The 21504-nt window shown below is 46.4% G+C and overlaps 1 protein-coding gene across 4 annotated transcripts in view; it reads right to left on the minus strand.

Annotated features, from left to right (window-relative positions):
* Positions 1-14076, minus strand: part of GRAMD1B (GRAM domain containing 1B) — an 88359-nt gene extending 74283 nt beyond the window's left edge. The window contains exons 1-2 of one of the 4 annotated variants that reach the window (XM_085081744.1): positions 13349-14076; positions 4710-4784 (exon numbers count right to left, since the gene is read on the minus strand). In XM_085081744.1, coding sequence (XP_084937870.1) covers positions 4710-4784; positions 13349-13707 — 434 coding nt within the window. In that variant the 5' untranslated portion in view covers positions 13708-14076. Of the gene's footprint in view, positions 1-4709; positions 4788-13348 lie in introns of all 4 variants that reach the window. The other 3 variants (XM_085081743.1, XM_085081746.1, XM_085081745.1) reach the window with 3 other exon arrangements.
* Positions 14077-21504: the final 7428 nt, after the last annotated feature.

Raw genomic sequence — 21504 nt, forward strand, 5'->3', positions numbered from 1 at the left:
TGAAGCTTGAAATCGTTGAGATTTTATTAAATTAAAAGGCAGATTAAAGCTGTAGCAACCCCAGGAGCTCCTGCCTTGGGACATCCTCCTCACCCCACAGCTGGGAGCTACAAACCCTGGGATAAGGGTGGGGAAAGATGGCATTTACACCTCACAGACACCACAAACAGCAGCTCCACCTCTAACTCGCCTTTTCAGCACAAGAACAGACATCCTGTGGTCCAGCTGGGACGTCTGGCATCATGTTTTAGACTTTTATGAAGTGGACACACATTCCCACCCTTCAGGAAGTCTTCTGAAATGGGCAATGTCCCTTTTAAACCGGATTTTGGCTGCAAATGTCACAAAGAAGCTAAAGGACACATTAAAGTACTTTCATTCTCACATATTTTTTTTATCCAAGTGCCAATCAGATTTACATTTGAGCTCTGTGCACCCAAGATCTCCTTGAACAGCACCCCAGAACACCCCCTAGGAAATTCCACACGCAAATAAACGTTCACAAAACACTCTTGCCAAGCGACAAACCACATCTGCAACGACCCACGAGGAAAACACATCAGGAAAAGGCATCCTGAAGAGCTACACCCCATCCCACCCCATCTTCCTTGAGCATCACCTTCGTTCCACTGCCCTGCACTCACCACTCGGGATGGAAGGAAGGGACAATGCACTCCCCGAGTTTTTCAGTGCAGCAGGAACACACTCCTGGCGTGACTCACGAGCACATCTTGCTCCTGCAGTGCTCCCGGAGTGAAGGGAGGTGGGTTTCTGTGACAGGCACACAAAGAGGTGTTGCCCACACGCTGCTTTTTGCTGAGAGAAACCTGCCCTCGTTTCCAGCAGCCTTTCATTCTGTTCTCAAGGCATGACTAGTGCAGCTAAAATTCCCAAATCTTGCAAGTAATAAGGTTGGAAGGACAGTTAGGAGCTCCTAAATGTAGCCCACACTCCCCAAATTCAAACTTTATCCCCATCAGGTGAGGTGGGAGCTCTGAGCTGGAGATTTAAAGCCAAATCTGCAATGTAAATCCCAGAAACCTGCAGAAACCTGGCCACAGGAACAGAATTCACCACCAGGCTGCCTGACAAACCTTTCTCTGCCTCTCTGAAACGCCCAGCTCTGCCTGGGAAAAGCTGAAACCAGTTGGGTTCTGGGAGTTTCTCTGCTGGTTCACTTCCTAGCAGAACTGAAGTATCAGCACTGCAACAGGAGCCACAGCAGCTTTGTCTTTCTCTGCTGCTGCTGCCCTTCATTTGGCCAAAAATTGGACCATTTTCAGACAATCTCAAAGCTCAGGGCCACACAGCCCCTCTGAGAATGGCTCCTTCTCTGCCCTGGGTGTGGGCCGGAAGGAGGTGTGAGCAGAACAAATCTGAATTAATCCCTCAGAACAAATCTGAATTAATCCCCTCAGCAAGCAGCCCTGCTCTCCGCGGCCAGTTGGCACCTCGGAGGCAGGGAAGGCAGCCCTGAGTGGGGCATGGCAGCAGGGAAATAAATGTAAAATGTGAAATGGGCCAAGGAGCCCAGGTTTGAGATGGTTTAGGTATGATCTCTATGTGAATCATTTGGATTTACAGCATTTAAATGTAAATAATCGTGATTTACAGCATGCAAATGTAAATAATTTTGGTTTACATTGGGTTTTTTGTGTAAATGATTTTTTTATTATCTCTTGTAAACTGCCATTCACTTCCCTCTCCTCCGTTTCCAACCTTGTTCTTTCCATGCTCTCCTCTTTTAATTAAAACTTTCAATTAAAACACTCTGCATCCTTAAACCTGATGGGAACAAGTCCTTGGACCAAGCAGGAACAGGCTCATGAATTTGGGGTTAATCTGGGGAAAATTCGAGGTAATTCATGTACAACTTTGCCTCCTTTCAGTGCCTATGGGCTCTGCTATGTGCACACATCTCATCCAAATCTGTGGCTGAAAGATCAAGGTTCAATCCCAACCTTACCCACATTTTTAAATTATTTAAGTCAATTTAAAGTTAATTTAAGTCAAGCACAATTATTTGGACCCACCCACTCAGCTCTGCCTGAATTTGTACTTACACAGAAGTGGTGTTTCAGCATCTGAGCAACTCAGACTTAATTCACCACCTCTGTTTTCCTGGGAGGTAAAAAATGGAATTCTCCTCATTTCATAAATAGCAACATGAAGTGACTCACCCAGGCAAGCAGCAAGCAAAGAAATCAGCCCTAAATTCCCACAAAATTACTCTCTCTGGCACATCCCACTAAATCCTTCCTCCTAAAAATACCCACAAAGGACACTGTTACCCCTAAATTCCCACAAAATTACTCTCCCTGGCACATCCCACCAAACCCTCCCTCCTAAAAACACCCACCAAGCACACTGCCACCCCGAGCTGAAGTTAACTCCCCTTCAGCACACCCCAGGCACCTCAGAGACAGGAGAACTCACACGGATTTGCAGAGGGAAAGCTTTTTCCTCAGGGAGGAGACGCAGGGCTGGCAGACCTGCCTCACCACGGTGCCACAGCACGCCTGGCCAGGGTGAGGCTTCTGCACCATGGCAGCACTGCCCAGCCCTCCAGCCAGCAGCAGCACCCAAAACTAGGGAGAAATGACTGCCAGAGAGCCCTGAGTGCATCCAGAGCTGGGCAAAACCTTCAGTTTTCTCCTGAAAGCTCCAGGAGCTGCAGCGTGGTGCTTGGAAATCCCTCGGTGAGAAGGGAGCTCTGCCAGCAGCACCCTCGGGTGGGTATCCAGGCTGGGAGCATCCCAGCCACCCTCAGCTGCGTGTTCTTCGTTTTTTTTCATCTCAGGATCAACTCAGCAACTCAGCATGCTTTTGTTTTTAGCTGGGGCAGCCTCTTTCAGCACTTTGCCAGCTGTGCTGAGGCTGCTGCAGCTCATTCCCTGCTCTGAGCTCCTTCTGCTCCTGCCCTGCTCGGGGACACCAGGGGCAGCAGCTGCACCTGCCAGGGCATCCCTGCTCCCCTTCTGCTCAGCTTTTGTCACATCTGACAGGCCTGATGGGATCCTGGGCCCTTGTGGGGTTTTTAGAGTTTTTTTTAAAAGAGTTGATGTGTCACTTGATAAGTGACCAGAACTGCCTTGGAGTTCATCAAAATTCTTTGAAATTCAAAATCAATTCTTTGACATTCAAAAATCAAAATTGGAGTTCTCAGAGCTCCAAACTCTTTTTCAGTGGTCAAAAATTTACCACCACAAAACCAGCCAGAAACAGCCTCCTGGTTCAATTTTTAGGAGTCTCAGAGATTCAAAATGACTCAGAAAAAATTCTCAGCTGTGCTATTTGTAATAGTAGTTAGCAAGCTCTCAAAGGCTATGTCATCCTTCTCACTCATTCATGTCCATATTACATAAAAAGGTGTGTTTGAGTTCTTTCTTGGTGAAGTTTCATGAGCACAAACCAACAAGATCCTACTACACCAGTAGAGCCTGAGGGAATTACAGCAGTAAATGAGGAGAAAAACCAGCAGAAAAGGCAATTTACTGCCCCTCACATGGATCATTTTAGGATCAGTATCCTCCATGAAAACAGAAGTTAAGTGTAATTAAATTTAAGCAGCAGGAACCTTGCAGGTCAGCAGGCTCAGCCTCACCTTGGCTCTGCATAAACAGGGTTGAGAAATCTGACTGTGCTGCTGAAATGTGGAAAATATCATTATCACCAACCAGAAATTTATTAACAAATCCTAACCCAGTTTAACCCCTGAAATTCCAGCTCAGGTGGACTAACAGCACATCACACAGAAGTGATGCCCTGAGAACCAAACTGCTTCACTGTCCTGCCTGCAAACACCTCTCAATCAATTAGGGATGTTCCGTTAATTAGCCCAGGCTCCACATCCTCGGGGAGATGGATAATTGGAGTGAAACAGAGAGGGAAAGGTGAGCTACAACTCCCAAGTGCCGATTGTGAGCCAAAACCCCTCTTGGGACATTAATTTGCTCCTCAGGGTCACTTTCAAGTGAGTCAATCCCTGCAATTTCAGGGGTTGGGTGAATTGTCCCACTTCAAACTGATGAAAAATGCAGCTTTTCAGACACTGCTAAAACCAAATTAAATCACATTTCCTGTCAGATGAATCAGAAAATAAATCAGTGATAACTCAGGGCTCACAGTTCCTGCCCAGCACAAGAAAACTCAGCAGATTCAGGCTCAAAAGTTGAACTACAAGATACAGCAGAACTCCTCATCATGTGGCTCTGAGCAAAGCAACAGTAATAAATCATGCGCCAAAATAAACAACAAAAAAAAACGTTTTTTCAACAGCTTTTGTGCCAATGCTGCAGTTTGGGGCAGTCATTAATCAACCCAAATTCGAGTTTGCTCTGGAACTTCCCAGCAGTTCTCACCCAGCTGCTGCACACAAGTTCTAGACTTCAGAGCTCTCAGAACACATCAAAAATGAACAAAACAACCCAGGATGCACCCAGGAAATTCCCCTGCTGTGTTTTTAGGGATCTGCTAATCCCAGCAAGTGTGGTGGAGCTGCTGGAAGTTGGGGAATGAGCCTCAAAGGAAAATCCAGGCTGCTTCAGGGGCTGGAGGCATTGTCCCACTTCTAATGAAAAATGCAGCTTTTCAGGCATTGGTGAGACCAAATTAAACCCCATTTATTGTTAAACAGCTCTGAGAAATACGAAGAAAATGAATCAGGAGCTGGACCAGCTGAGCAGGGAGTGGTGCCAGCACAGACTCACCTGTCCTCCCGCATGAAGGGACTCAGGAATCGCGCAGAGTCATCGTCGTGGCTGCTCTGCTGGCTGCTCTGCTGGCTGCTGCAACACAGACACCACAGTTAGGGCTGGGGGAACCCTGGGAAACGTGCAGCTGTAAATCCAGATTGAGGGAAACAGGCAAATCTGTGTAACCTCCTTGAAATATTCAGCTTTAAATCCAGATTGAGGAAAACAGACAAATCTGTGTAACCTCCTTGAAACAGTCAGCTTTAAATCCAGATTGAGGGAAACACAGGCAGAGCTGTGTAACCTCCTCTGGAATACCCAGCTTTAAATCCAGATCACAGAAAACAGATCTTTGTGAGCTCTGGAACACTCAGCTTTCAATCCAGATCGAGGGAAACACAGAGAGAGTTGGAGAACTCCCTTGAAACAGTCAGCTTTAAATCCAGATTGAGGAAAACACAGACAAGTCTGTCTAACCTCCTCTGGAATACTCAGCTTTAAATCCAGATCACAGAAACCAGGTCTTTGTGAGCTCAGTTTTAAATCCAGATAGAGGGAAACACAGACAAATCTTTGTAACCACATTTGGAACACTCAGCTTTCAATCCAGATCGAGAGAAACACAGACAGAGCTGTGTAACATCCTTGAAACACTCAGTTTTAAATCCAGATTGAGGGAAACACTGACAGAGCTGGAGAATCTCCTTGAAATATTCAGCTTTAAATCCAGATTGAGGGAAACACAGACAAATCTGGGAAACCTCCTCTGGAACACTCAGCTTTAAATCTGAATCAAGAAAAACACAGACAAATCTTTGTAACCTGTTCTGGAACACTCAGCTTTAAACCCAAATAAAGAAAAACACAGGCAGAGCTGTGTAACCTCCTTGAAACACTCAGCTTTCAATTCAGATCGAGGAAAACACATTCAGAGCTGGGGAACCCACTCTGGAACACTCAACTTTCAATCCAGATCACAGAAAACAGAGCTTTGTGACCTGTGGAGCACTCAGCTTTAACAGCAGGTCGAAGGAAACTCAAGGCTCACACTCCCCACTTGGGGTTGAAAAGCAAAAACAAGAAGAAGCATTAAGTTTCTATCTGATTTACAACTGCCAGGAGGGTTTGGAGTCTCTCAATCTCATTTTTCTGAGAACCTTTTGAAACACACGGGTGACTTGGCACATCACCTGGACAGCATCTCACCGTTCCTTCGAACAAAACATTCCAACTCCACACTGCTGGGTGTTTGCACTCTCCCCAGCCCCAGGTGGAAGCACAAAAGAGCTCTCAAAACCAACTTTTGAAGTGGCCAGCGCCGGATTTCTGGTGAGCCTTGCGAGCTGAGCCCACCAGATGTCACTGTCCCCCTTGCAATGGGTGTTTTGAGGGCGACAATCGCATTTCTGCACATTTATCCTGCCGAGCTCTCCTCACTCCCCTCCAGCAGCTCCAGGGACTCATCAGGATTCTGCTCCAGCTTCATTTCCTCGCTGGCAAGCCGTGGGCAGTGCTGGTTGTGCCTCAGGTGAGGCTGGAGGTGTTTTTGGATGAGATTCCACCAGCTCTGCTGGGTACCATTGGCTCTGCTGCCATGGCAACAGCACAGCCTGTGCATCCCACCCGGGACACTCCGGGAACTCAGACTGGGATCAATTCCTCTGCTGAGGAGCTGAGTTGTTAAATGAAATTACTTCAGGTCTCTGTCTCATGCTGGCAGTCACAGTTTGTGCTGCACATTGCAGTGTCCAGAGGCACAGAAATACAAATAGGGGACAAAAAACCAAAAAAAAGGACAAAAAATACAAATATCGACAATTACATCTTTTCATTGTAAAGAACAATTCTTAGCCAGTATCGTCTATTTTGGGGGGAAATGGTACCAAAACTGCAAACAGCACGTTTCCATCAAGTGTACTTAATAATTTAAAAAAAAGATAAAGGGATTAGTTTTCTCTTCCCTCTTCTGATAAGAGTTTTTGCCAAAGAATTTGCAGTTTTCTGCGAGGAGTAAAAAGCCAATGAACCTTATTATCGTTCAATATTTTCACTAAACACCTGCATTTTGACCAGCAGCTTCTCTGAGGCCTTCAAGGGCTCTTCCTGATTGAAATGACCTTTCTGAGAACGCAGCTCCTGTCCTGGGGACACGTTTAGCATTTGGGGACATCACCCACCTGGCATTGCCCACCCTTTCTGCCTCTAGAGCATGAGACAGAACATTGTTAGTGCTGTGAGAGAGAGGAGAGCAGGCTGAAGCTTTCAGAAAACACTAATTAGTGCCCAGGATTTATGAAAATCCTCAAAAAAACAATCAGAAATCAGCCTCTGAGGATGGACATAGGGAACCACAGAACTCCTGCAATAAGGGAATAAGAATTCTATGTTGGCTGCAGGATATAAATCAACAGCTGTGTAAGGAAAACACATTCCTAAATCAAAGAAACATTTTTCTTGCGTTTCTGAGCGTAATTATTGCCCAGTGAACTGGGAAAGAGCACAGAGGAAACCACCTTTACCCTCCTTTTTTCAAAGGAATTTTCCTCCTTTTGATAAGAGTAAGCATTGAAGGGATTATTTCCGTAATTTCTTGTTTCTGCACAGAAAACCCACCAAAGTCTGCCCTTTCAATTCAGATGGAACAAAACTTACCCAAGGAGAATTCCCAGTCAATCCCAGCCCAGCAATGCTGGGAATACCACTTGAAAATTCCCTTTAGGACAACTGAGATGAACCTTAGACCTTTCCCTGCTCATCCACCCATTAAAGCTCACATTCCAAATCAAGGCTTAAAAATTAACAGGAAGCAGGAATTGCAGCCCCTGGTGATACAAACCCTCAGCTCCAGATTAGGAGCAATGAGAAAATCAGAGAGAAATGAGTTTTTACAGCAAGTTGTCCCTTCAGCATGAGTTGTTCACTACAAGAGTGCTTTGGATAAAAGTCTGGGAGCTTTTCGCACAAAATGAAGTAATTTCAACATCCCCCCCAATAAGAAACTTAATAAATGAAGTCATTGTCCCTCTATTCTAATTAACCACCCTAAATGAGATTACAGCCCAGTTTACAAAATATGTTCCAGAGAGAGAGAGAATCCACCCGAGGTTGGAACCTCTAATTCTGAGATTGTTTAGATCTCTGGGAATGTTTGGTTTTGCTGCTTTGCAAAAACCCTAAACTAAGCTAAATATCAGACTGCAAGAATTATAAAGATATGGGGCTCAGGTGCAAAGAGTGTGTAAAGGGTAGAAGGGAAGGGAATGGCTATAAAAATATCTAAAAATGTATAAAAAGGATATAAAAAGAAAAGACAAAAATCACCAGGCATCATCCCCTCATCCCTTTCACAAAGGAAAACACCAACACCAACCTCAGCTGTCAGGACAAAGCCTTTCACCAACATCTTATTTAACAGCAAATATCTTATTTAACAACCAACAAGTTCTGCCTTGAACTCGAAGCAGCATCCAGTGGAAAACCACCGTGATAAGGAGAATTAATGAGAATTAATTGTTAAATAGCACTGACAGGCACAAGGCACAGCTCTCAGATGGCCCCGTGGCAAATATTTGCTGACCAGATAAGATCAACAGCGTTTCAGCTCCAGGCTGTTTGTAAATCAGTCCGTTTGGATACTCTGGGCTGACTGGTCACCCCAAACCACACAAATACTGAAAGGCAAATATTTTAAGAGAAAACCACAAACTACTGCACAAAGGCAGTGAGGTTCAGCCAAAAAAAATACCAGAGCTGGTGGAATTCACAGGCACTTGGCACGGATTAGCACAAACAAATGGCAAAAAAAAAAAAAAAAAAAAAAAAAAAATCTGCAGTTGCAGCAAACAGCACATCAGCAATCCCAGGAGAGACAGGCTTGCAGCAGCTGAAAAAAAGAAAAAAATCACTTTTTTGGGGAGCATTTTAGGCCTAATTTGAACTTGCAGGTTCAAAAGGGAAAAAGTTCCATGAATATTGAGTTGCTATTGGTGTGCTCTCACACTTCAGACGAGAAGAGACACCACAGAAAGGAAACTTTAGAGACACCACAAAAAGGGAACTCTGTGCTCCTGGCCTTTCCAAAGCCACCCAAGGCAGAGAAGAGCAGACCAACAGCTTTCCCCATCTGACATTTGCCTTCCCAAAAACCTCACTTAACCAACTCCAGCTACAAGCAGAACATGGAGGGGAAATGCATTTGCCTCTTCCTCGGTGAAATCATCAGTTCCTCTCAGGAAGGACATTTTAGCAAGGATTGGAGCAGAAAGGAGCAATCCCAGCCCACACCCAGTTCCCAGTTCTTGCTGGGTGCAGCCCCACTTCCTCCCCTCGGAGCCACAGCTGGAACAGCTGGAAGGTGGAAGTTCTGCAAAGGCTGTAAAACTGGGAACTGCAATGGTCAGAGTGGCTCACTGGGCAGCTTCTCAGAACGCTGTGACCTGGGGTGACCAAAAACCTCACCCAGCAGGGCTGCCCAGAGCTCTGCAACCACCACAGAGCACTTCCCTCTTCACTCTTTTTTAAGTTTTTTTAAATTTAAAAAAATATCAGGAAATACCTCCATGATATTACCTAAAAGTTCAGATCACTTTGCCATAATGGGAGAGGAACTGTAGCCTTTAATCTTATAAATTTTTGGGGTTTTTTGCTTTTCACAATGAGCGGTTTCTTAGGGGGAAAAATAAAAATCACATTGCTCAGGTTTTTTTCCCTCTAGGAAATACCACAATATTTGTCATAGGTGTGGAAGTAAAAGATGAATGAATATTAATTTATTCCCAGAAAAGCTCGGAGTGAATTTCAATTTAATTAAGGAAAGCAAAATCATTATGGAGTACCTGAAATTAAAGATTCACTGACCTTTATAAGCCAATTCAAAATATCTAAGCCACCTATTCGCAAACAGCATTTTTAGCTAAAGTTTCAACAAATCAGCAGTTCACTGTTAACTGATTTATCTCACTGAAGCAACCTAGAGAAAGTATTTTAAGGAAAAAAAGTAGAATTTTTACCTCAGAGCAGGAAGGGAAGCAGCTCAGAGCACAGAGCTGAGCAGTGCTGGAGAGTCTCCCCTCATTTGTTCCATTCTATAAGTTATCAAGATTTCATCTCAAAAACCTCCCCAGCTGTGTAGCTGCAGCTCAAGGAACCTGCAGCTCCTCAGCACAGACACTTCTCTGAGCTGGGATGGAATTCTTCTAATAAAACACCTCATTTTTAACGTGTTGGAGGCATTTTGGGACTCAGACAAGCCTTTCCTTTTGGGCGAACCCACAGCGAGTGTCGGAGTTCCCAGCAGAAAACCAACCTGAGTGAATCATCTTTAGAAATGCCAAGAGCTACTGAAGAAGCTAATCCGACAAAATCCACAAGTTTTGCAGCTTTTGGAGCACCAGCACTTCATTCCTAACCAATCTCAGGCCAAAAGGAGAGCTGTCCTTCACTTTAAACCTATAAAATCTACTCAGCATTTCTTGCCCAAAAATCACACGAAGGTCCTGAGATTCCTTCCGAGCAAGGGTGGCTTGAGGAGGTAAATAATAAATCAGCTCCCTCATGCCCACATCAATAATGCATGCAGGTTGCATGCACAGCAAAATGCCACCAGATTGCATCTCCAGGCTCTGAAGGGAGAAACATCATCATGTCTTAATAAAAAAACCATGCAGGGCTCATCCTCCATAAGGCTGTGTGCAGGTAATTATCTGGGTGGCAAGTGATGGGTGAGGAGTGAAGGTACAAAGCTGCCTGCATCCCTCCTAAAAATAATATTTTTATTATCTGAACACCGACCTTGAGCTTTGGATCATTATTTTTTGAACAAGGACACGTTCCAGGGAGAGTCCAACCTCCAGGAATTGCCTTCCTGCCCTTTCACCTTGAACAAAGCCGAGGAAAGGGTCTCACAGCCATCTCTGCTGTTTAATGGGAGGAAAGCACAGCCTCCCTCCTGCTCCAGCAGCTCCGGCAGGTAAACAAACCTCACAATTATCCAGGCTGTTAAAAACTAACCAGGCTGGAGTTTCCGGATGAGAACAGCAGCGCTGGAGCATTAGGGACAGCGTTGGGAGTGCCGAAAGCGTTTGTTTATTCACTTGGATGCTCACCGAGGGTCACAGAGCGATTGCTGTTGCTCGGGGCTATGGCAGAGAGCTCAGCCTGATTTCCTGGGAAAACCTTCCACCGAACAGGTCCAGGGCCACAGGATGGGGATAAAAGTTATTAGGCTCCAAAAATGGAATTCCAGCAGGTTGATAGGCAACTCAGCTGGAGAAATGGAGTGACTGGAGCAAACTGCATTTATTTCTCCAGCTTATTTCTCCATTTATTTCTCCATTTTTTTCTCTGATGGGTGTCCCTTTACCAGGTGAAATCTGGGGATTTGCACACCTGTAGGATGCCTGAGCTCCTAGCAGGGAATGAATGGCACATCTGGGGAATCTCTGTGACACCTGGACAGGCCAAGCCAGGGTTTGGGGAATGAACTGCTGGACAAAACCCTTCAGCCTCCAGCACAGCTGTGTCCCCAAAGGGTGGCACAGAAGTGGCACTGGTGGCATCTGTCACCAGCAGAACAGCAGCAGGACAGAGCCAGGGCTCTCTCTGAGTCTGAAGCAATCTGAAGCTCACAGGACACCAGCCCTGCTGGTTTAGGAATCGATTTCACTCAGGGCACAGCAAAGCTGACCCCACGTCTCTTTCCAATTAATGGCACACAACCCTTCAGGGTTTATCACCCTTTCCACGGCCAACTCCCCCCAGATTCTGCTTCCTCTGTGCTGTTTGCAGCTGGGGAGTGAAAGCCCAGGGATGATCTCTGCACTCTGCACAGTGCCCAGCAAACTGGGCTTTTCCACTTGGGCTAGGGAGGGAAAAATTCCATTTGAAAGCAGTGTTTGCCATGGCAGAAGGGGTGGGATTGGAGCCTGTGGCACATGAAGCAAGGAGGTGCCACGCTGGCTTTGGTATGCTAATGCCACCTAATCCAGCCACCACTTCACCTCTTTTCCAGTCCCTGCTTCAAAAACATCACCAAGAAATCTCTGATCTCTTGTCAGCATGGCCTTGGAAATGACATGTGTACAAGAAAAATCAGTTCTTTCTTGTGCCTTCACACCAGCAGAAACATGTCTTGGCCTGCCTGAAACACATGCCCCATCAATAAATCCCAATTAAGTCCTTCAGCTGAAGGATTGAATCCTTCATCCTCTGAACTTCAGACCTTAGCTTGGAGATTCTGACACTTCAGCACATGCCTCATGCATTATCTTCCCCATTTCATGTGCTGTACCTGAATCTCTCCTTGTCTCACCACAGCTACGTGAAAATCCGAAACATTTCCCAACCAAGAGATGTTTTTCAATGTGAACTTGCTGAGAGGGATTATCAGACCCTCAGTGGCATGCATTCATTGGTAAAAGTCCTTTAAAAATTAATAAGCTGACAGACTGACCTTGCTAAAGGGACCTGATGCCAGAAGAGTTATCACATAATCAGAGTGGATATTAAAAGCTCTGCCCTGGAAACAGTCAATCACCAGGGCAGACAGTGAGTCAGTGTGGTCTGGTGGGTGCAGAAATGCTAAGTTTCTCTTTTTCTGGACGTGCATCACATCATTTAAACACAAACCCACAGCTCAGCTGCATGGCAGCTGCAAGTGACGGAGGGAAACTTGACCCCCACTAAGCCAGCCTGAGGATTTATAAAGCACTAATTTCTTGGAGAAATCTTTACTGTGTCTGGTGCATTTGGGGCCTTCAGGAAAGGCAGATTGTTCCACTGCCCTGTGACAGGAAGAGTTAACTCCACTGCATGTGCCCTGCAGAGGTTACACAAGGTGCAGCTTTCTCTTCCTGTGGCCACACAATACAATGCTGGGCATTCGTTCCCCTGTGCTGACAGGCTCCTGGAGGGCTCTGGGAATGATCTGTGCCCTTCTGGGCCAGAGGACTGAGTGACTTTCAGGTCTGGAAAGCTGGCAAGGACTGAACTCAGACACCTCGACACACAGACCCACTGGGCTGCTTGGTTTATCTCTCTTCTCCTCTCTTTGCCCCAATACTGAACTAAAGATATCAAGGGAAATCTCAGTGGTAGGAATGAGCATCACCAACAAATGCCAGCAGAGGTTTGGCATCGCCAAAAAACACTGGCAGAGGTTTGGCATCACCAAAGACACTGGCAGAGGTTTGGCATCACCAACACTCTCAGAGGTTTGGCATCACCAACAAACACTGGCAGAGGTTTGGCATCACCAAAAAACACTGTCAGAGGTTTGGCATATCACCAACAAACACTTTCAAAGGTTTGGCATCACCACTCCTGCCCAGGTAATGCCAGCAGAGAGGTCACTCCTCTCTCTCAGGGTCTCCTCAGGACACCTTGGTGAAGTCAAATCTTCACCTCAGTGAAGTTAACTCTTCACCTTAGTGAAGGGAACTCTTGTCACCCGCTGGCTCTGTGTCACCTGGAGGACCACGAGCAAGGACAGAGCCTTGTCCTGCCATTCCCAGCCATCCTCCCTGGCACCAACCAGCACCGTGACACATTCCAGCCGACAGGCGAGGACAAACTCCAGCGAGAAGCACACCCAGCGCCCCGCCAGCCCCTTCCTGCCTGTCGGGGAGCAGGGATGGGGGAGCGGCCAGCAAACCTACCTGCTCTCACTGCACTCCTTCTTCTCTCGGACGCGCAGCCACTTCCGAAGGAGGAAGCGCTTGCGGCGCGGGGAGGCACTGGGAGTGGAGCAGTTGGACCAGGGGGTGTCCTCGTCACTGGACGGGGTGATCTCAATGGATGGGAGCTGCAGGTATTCCTTGCTGGAGGAAGGAGACTCCTGGAACCTGCCGGCCTCCAGGCTCTGCTCCTGCACGTTCTTCATCCGCCTCATCTTGAAGCGCTTCCTGCGCAGGGTCGGCGTGGACGAGCTGGACCAGGCGCAGCCCTCCAGCACCTGCTGCTCGGGGACCTGCAGCGCCGGGAGCTGCAGCGTTTCTGTCATGTTGGCAGCTGGCATCGGACGCCCTTTTCTCCTCCTGCTCCCACCCCCAGGCACCCTAGCTCGGATCGGGGTGTAAAACCACACCGCAAAGCCGCCGCTCGCCTTCCTCCCGCTTCCTCCTCCCTCTGGCCAGCTCTGCCCTCCCCGTCAGGCAGGAAACCTCATGTTCTTCACGTGCTCTCATCTAACACCAGCGCGCTGGGCAGGGACGGGATGCTCCGGACACACACATGCCACACGGGAAGCCAGTTTCAAGTTTCTTTTCTCCTTCTCTCCTCTACAAAAAGTCCCTCCCCTGCCGGGTGTCTCTGGGAGCAGATTTAGCAATGACACAAGGGTTGCTAGCCAAGGCTTGGCTGGGGTTCAGCTCCCCTGCCCAGCCTCCCTTTGCCTTCTGCCGGCTCGGGAAACAAAAACCTCCCCGCGAAGGAAGGAAGGAAGGAAGGAAGAAAGATTCCTGCTCTGGGAAAACTCGGCTGCGGTCTTCTCGAGAGGCGAGGCAAGCATGGAGAGGAGCGGCGTGGAGCTGTGGGGAGGGCAGAGAGAGAAACAGAGGGAGGGGAGGAACAGCGCTAGGTAAAAACCAGGAGAAAGAGAGGCAGGAGCAGCGTGCTGTGCTTGTGCAGCGGGTGAGACACGGGCAGTGGAACCGCGCTGCTTATCCCGAGAGACAGGGTTTGTGTTCCCCAACGCGCTGCTGCCACACATCACCCACTGGGAAAGGGGTGAGGAGGGGAAAAGCCTCCTGGAGGAGCCAATTGGGCAGGGTTGTCCCTTTTGTCCCACCTTCCTGCTCGGCCAGCCCAGCCCCGCAGGGAGGCAGCGAGCCAGCTTGGGCTTTCAGCCTTCTTTCACAATAATTTGAATTTTTTTTTTTTGGTCCCCATTGACTGCTCACGGAGGAGGAGGAGGGTTGAGGAGCAGCCAAAAAAGCAGCAGCAGCAGCAGCAGGTGGCACCAGAGCTGGTCGGGCTTTTCGCTCAGTTTCACCGAGTGAAAGCTGATTTAAAAGAGTTCTCGTGGGGCGATGCTGCTTCCAAAATGCAGGGGTGGAGGGGCTCAGGTGCAGAACCCACAGAGACACCACACAAGGACAGACACAGGACAGATCCCACATTTCAGGGGTGCTGAGGGAACTTTCTCAGGCATCCACACACCGAGGGGAAAACACTCGGAGCAGCAGCAGCCGCAGGACACGGCTGGAGAGATTCTGGTGATGAAATCAAACCGGGAAAAATGTGACAGATTCTCCATCAGGACCCTCTGAATTTCACTGAGTGATCCTGCATGAAGCTCTATTTCCATGTGAAAAAAATAAAAAATATACATAAAATTAAAATCTTTTAAGGCAGTGACTAAAATTCAGCTGTGTGAATTTCAAGCATGCTCTCTCTCAAAAAAAAAAAAGAAAATCAACACAAAAATATCTCTAAATCAATCTGACACAGCTTTAGTTTTCATTGTTCCGCAGCCTGAACCTTTAAAAATATTAGCTTCAGGTTAGAAAATATTTGTCAACCCAAATCAAAATAGTTATTCTTGCACGGACTGCCTCGGTTTTGTTTGAAAATAAACTTCACACGAACTCTGAACATCAGAAAGTGCCATCTAGGACAGAGATAAAGTGTCAGAAAAGGGAGATTTATAACAGCAGGAGCAGGGGGATAGGAAACATTTCAATCAAATGACAGAGCCGTTGAAATGCTCAAGTGCTATATTTAATTTCTGCTCTGTCCTTCTTGCTCTGCTCTCTCTGTAAGTTAATAGCTCGACAGCTCCTGAGATGGATTTCTGGAGAATCTGTCACCTCGCTCTCCATGCACCAGGTGCACACACACAAACAGAGTGCCTTCCACAAACACCCACTGGAAGGGAGAGAAACTCCACGAATATGGGTTGTTGGTTTCTTTTTCAGTCCAACACACAAAAATCTATAGTTTAGATAAAACTCCAACGTTTCAAAAGTTGCTTGAGTAGCTTTGCGTCTTCTCTGTCTCAGGGGCAGGTAAATCCCTTCTCTCCCTGCTCTGGAGGAAGCTGAGTACTTCAGCCACATCTTGCCATGATTTCTACCTTCTCACCACACCGTCAGAAGCATAACATGACTGGAGAACTGGAGAACCTCTAAATCCCAAAAATTCCATTTCATCTTCCCCCCAGGGGCAATCTGGGGATGAAACCCCTGGAGCATCACTCCTGAATTTTAACCAAGAGAAGGTGAACCTTCACACAATGCACCCCCTCCTCTGGGGGAAGGCATGAGCAGCCCTTTGGAGATTTTCATCAAGTTTTTTTCCATGAATTAATGAGTTTGCTCTCCCACGGAATCTTTCATCAGCTGCACCAGAGTCTCATTGAACTGCAGCCACAAGTACAAATAAGGGTCAAAGCTTGCATTCTCCTCCAGCACAGTGGACACTGCAAACCTTCAGAATCCCTACAGCAATTAGCTAATTAACCCTCAGCAGACTCATCAGCACTGCTCTGGGCCAGGGCAGCATTTGGGAATCAATTTACTATGCAAGAAAATCTGGTGATGTCACCAGGCTGATTTCTGCTGCCACAACCAACACAAATTCCTCACCCTCATCCCCACTGAACTTCAGTGGAGCTCACTTCAAGAAAAGACTTTTTTATCCTGGAAAAAGGGAATAATTCCCTGGGAATTCTCCCCCTCTGTGAGGCACCAGCACAGGGAGTGTCTCCTTTAACTCCCAGCCCTCCAGGGATTAGTAACCAACTCTGATTTCACTCCAGCACATTTTTATCCTGGAGAGGAGATGCTGGGCACCTGCCTGATGCTCTGGGATAAAAAAGAAGCTCTGCAATGGGAGCAGCTCCAGCACCTGCCATGGAGTGAGAGATTCCAGCCTGAGCCAGGACTATTTCTGACCCCATGCTGCTCCCAGGAGGGCTGGGCTTTGTTTAATGACGGTTCCTGCAGCTTAATGATCCATCTAATGATGGATTTATTCCAGCAACAAACTCTCCAGGTTGATCAGCAGCCTGTCTCCTGCACAGATATTCTGGGCGCTCCAGGGTCCTTGGAGGAAGGTTTGCAAATGGAGCAATTGGGAAAGAAAATTCCTGTGGAAAAATTAAAATCCCTTCCCTGAAGGAAGAGCATGAACTGATGGCAGCCCAGATTATTTCACAGTCTGCACCTTTCCACAAGGGATGGCAAAGTGGGAGATAATACAGAGCAGTGGTTGGCACTGAGAGTACACTGTAAACCACAATTTTATTAATGAAAAGCAGATCTTTTCAAGCACAGGAAACACATTACAGCTTCTTCAGAGGTTGAACCAAGTCCCTGAGCTGCACATCTGGCTGCAGCAGCTCTGCCAGCTCAGGCAGGGAGATTGGAGCACTCAGAGCCTTGCAAGAATTCAAGAATTCAAGCAGAATTCCCTTTTTTCTCTCCAGTTCAACACCACGTTTCACTCATTTCCCTTCCTGTGCACACAGCTGAGAGCAGCAGCTTCTGCAGGAGAAACCTGCAGCACAGGTGTGACCCTGCTGGGGCAAAACTCTGCTTTTCCAAAATTCCAAAACATGCAGGGAGCTTTTTGTTTGTTTGGCATTTTTGGTGAGAATGCTGAGCTAATTTTATTTTTAAACGAACAACTGCTACATTTATCCACATTTACTTTCATTTTCTACCATCCTTCTGCAGGAGCAGTGATGTTATCTTTGGAGCTGATCTCAGCCAGGCACTTCAGCCACCTTTTGGTGGTTTTGCTCATTAAATTAGACAAGTTCCATCACAATCTGACAGCTGAGAAGCTGTGGACACGTGCAAGCAGCACGAGTTGAGTGGCAATTCTCCTTTCAGTGCCCTGCAATCCCTTTAAAGGCTGCAGTTGCTCTCCCTGGAGCAGACAGAGCCCGTTGGATTTTGGCTGGTGACACCTGATCCCTGCATGTGCTGTTCTCTGGATCTCTGTTCCACAAGCAGACAACACAAATTTCACTGCAGGGCAGGAAATGGCAACTCTTGTTCTGCACAAGGCCAAATGGAAACCACCAAAACCATCTCTAAACTCCCAAGAGCCACTAAAGAGACAGAGGGACAGGAAAGGTTATTTCCTATGATTGGTAAATTCATTTTATACTAAATATCTAGAAATTTCTCGATACCCTTGCTGTCCATCTCCTCAGCTCTCCACAAAGCTGCTGCAGCCTCCCATCAGGCAAATGCCTGAGCACAAGTGTCAGAGTTCCTCCCCATCTCTCCAGCAGCCATTTGATCAAATATTTGGTGGACAACTGCAAACCCTTCTGCTCCAGCTGCCTGTGCCATTCACACCCTAATCCTGCACTTGTGGAAATGAAACCCTCCAAGTGCAGCTCCCCACCCCCAGCACAAATTCAATATACAGATATCACAGGGCACAGACAAATCTCTCTGTTGGGGTGTATTTCACGCCAAAAAACGTGTTTGATGCATGAAATGGGCACAGAAAACTCATCCCCGTGGTTCTGGTTTGCAGAAAAAGCACATGGAATGTGTTTGTAAGGCTTTGCCTCACCTGCAGCATCTATCTGGGGATAATTAATGATCTCCAGGCAGGCAGAGGTTCCCCTAAATGAGTGTGGAAAAGCTGAGAGCACAAAGGAAATCCCAGAGGAAATCCCACATTTATCAAGTGGAATCAGAGCTCTGAATGTTCCCCCAGGGCAGGAATTTCCACCTGAGTGTGCAGCTGCAGGTGAGAAACAATGGGTGAGGAATGCAGCAGGTCCTGAATATCCTAAAAACCACCACAGCTATTGCCCAAACAAACACCTGCCTCCTGGTCACACCTTCCCACAGCCATTTGTTCCTACATTTTATTGGTTCCTACATTTCATTTGTTCCTACATTTTATTGGTTCCTACATTTTATTGGTTCCTACATTTTATTTGTTCCTACATTTCATTCGTTCCTACATTTCATTTGTTCCTACATTTCATTTGTTCCTACATTTCATTTGTTCCTACATTTTATTTGTTCCTACATTTCATTTGTTCCTAGGTTTCCCCTTGCCAGGGATGCCTGGGGTGAGTTCCACTGCCAGCACAGGTTGTAAATAACCTAAATACACACAGATTTTTGTGTGCCAGAGTGTCTCACTGACCCAGATCCCAGCAGCAGCTGAGTGAAACAATTCCATTGTTTAATGGAATGGCCATCGTTCATTGGAATAGCTGGGAGCTGGCAGGCTGTGTCACCAGGAATCTGCTTTCCCCTGTTTTCCCTGCAAATTCTCATTATTATGTTCCAGTGAGGCTCCTGGGGAAAACAAAGTCAAACTCTCTAGAGAATCTCAGTCATGATCTCAAGCTTCACTGAAGTGCCCAGCAGGACTCAACTCCATGCATTCCCAGAGCTCCTAACACCATTAATAACCAACAACTAAACCATTTCCCCCCTTTTTCTTCCCTTTTTATATACAAGTGGCAGCAGAAGCAAACAGGTGATTCTCCTCCAGCTGTTTTAAGTCACATTGATCCATCATAATTCCTATTTTTATACACCAAGATCATCTCTCAGCAATTCAGGTTTGCAATAAGTGTGATTTCCAAGGAGAACTACCCAAAAAAAGCTTTATTTTCCTCAAAGCCAGGGAGATGAGGTATGGACCCTGGATGTCAGGGTTCCTGCATTTAGCTCCTTTGTCCTCCAGAGAAAACCATTTCACATTTTGTCTCAATTTCCTTTCGGATAACATTGAGATGAAGAGCTGCCTGATGTACTGGAACTGTGGAGGTTTAATTTAAGAAAGAACAGAAGTCACATGGTGATCTCAAAAGTCTCTCAGAATGTACAATCCAGGAGAATTCAGGAGCTCAGCTGAGCTCTGGGAGCTGAAAATTCCATCTCCTGTCGCCAACGAGATCAACTTCAGTACAAAACAAGCATCCATTTCAAGGTGGAAAACAAATAATTCCTTGTTACCTCTCCTTCCTGATCAGAACCAAAGCAGAAACTGGAATCCAACGGCTTGTGAGCTAGAAAATCTGTTTTGCTAAAAATGAATAATTTCCTGAGAAAATCTGTTTTGCCTGAAAATGAATAATTCATATGTCTGACAACCTCGCCGTCCTTTTTTCCTTTATTAAATCTGAGTAGGGGGGTTTTCACCACTGTTTGCTGAGCTTCAATCCTCAGAATTCTCCAATTCTGTCTCATCTGTGGTGCCAATTTCTCTCCTACCCTGTCAGAACCATAACTCAATTTGCAGGCAACAGGGAAATATTCTCGAGTTCCACATCAATCTGGCTGCTTCAATATTGCACCTCTGCTGTTTGTCTCTGCTCTTTTGATTTACAGCTCCCACCAAAATCCATGGCCACTGCTGCATGTTTACCACAATTTCCAGGCATGGGGGAGTTCCCAAATGCAAGGATCCCAAAATTTTGGTTTAAATTCTGCCTTAAACCAAGGGCTGTGATGAGTGCAGTGTGATGCAACACTATGTGGAAAGAGGAAAAGCAGATATTTTTAAAAATAATTAAAATTAGCCACATGTAAGTAATCAAAATAATCAATATTAGCACCAAAAGATACCTGGGACAGAAGTTGTTTTTCCTTCAATCAGTTAAAAAGAGGCTTTTCTTTGACAGATATTTGTTGAAAAAGGGGCATCCCTGGGTTTGGCTCAGTTGGCCACAATCTCAAAGAGTAAAACGTTTTATTTAAATATTAATTGTGTCCCAAGAAAGCAGAAAATCTGTCCATCTTTTGGGACCTCTTGGTCCTCTTCCCCTTCAGCTGCCTTAAAGAGAATAATCCTAAATTTCATCCCTAACAGATTGGACCTGTTGCATCTTTGATCTTCCCATCAATATATGGAATTGTCTCTGAAGTCACCCTAAGTGTGTTTCTGAGTTACCCCTGGGTTTGACCAAGCTGGAAAGAAGCTCATGAGCTTCAAGCATTTCTTCAGATCATCCAGAAAATTATTATGAGAATCCCAGGGAGAGTTTGCAGAGGGTGAATTCAGCTTTCCCCTCCAGCACAGCTAGAAATGCCAAAATTGAGGGTTCAATCCCTTTAGGAATTGGATCCTTGTAGGTTCAATCCCTTTCAGAATTGGATCCTCGTGGGTTCAATCCCTTTAGGAATTGGATCCTCGTGGGTTCAATCCCTTTAGGAATTGGATCCTTGTGGGTTCCCTTCCCACTCAGAATATTCTGTGACTCCATGATCTTAAATTCACATCACAAATCTCTTTGCTTCACCATCCAAACTGCAATTTGGATGTTTATCCAGGGATATAACAAAAGCCCTAAAAGGGTTTTACACCTGTCCAGTTCCCATTCCTGCCTCCCCAATCCTCAGCCCAGATCTGGCAGAACCCAAACACCTCCCAGGCACCACAATTGGCACCAATTTTCTTTCAAACTGTTCCTCCTCTGCCATCCTGTTAAACACAGCAATTGCTTTCAACATTTGGAGTGTCTGAGCTGCCACCAAACACTGCCAGGTGCTTTTGTGCTTTTCAGTGCTGATTTCTCCCATAAATTCACCAGCCAGACACAAAAAGCAGCTCTTTAACCCCAAGAAACCTCTCAGCCATCTCTGGCTGATCATTAACTGCTTCAGAGCTCTCCAAAGCAGCCACATCACTCATTTCTTTGGTCCAGTCGATTGAATTCCAAACTCCAGGGCTCCTTTCTGGTTCTGGGTGTTCCAAAAAGGAGCTCATTTTAGGGTTGTGCATGAGGCAGGAGGCACAGAGGGCACAGGGAAGGTGTTTGGGTGCCTGTAGGGTCCTCCCAGAACATCTCTTATTTGAATTTAGATCCTTCCAAAACATCTCTAAT

Source organism: Lichenostomus cassidix, chromosome 24 (genome assembly GCF_008360975.1).
Source record: "Lichenostomus cassidix isolate B80296 chromosome 24, HeHo_3.0, whole genome shotgun sequence".
Lineage (NCBI taxonomy): Eukaryota > Metazoa > Chordata > Aves > Passeriformes > Meliphagidae > Lichenostomus > Lichenostomus cassidix.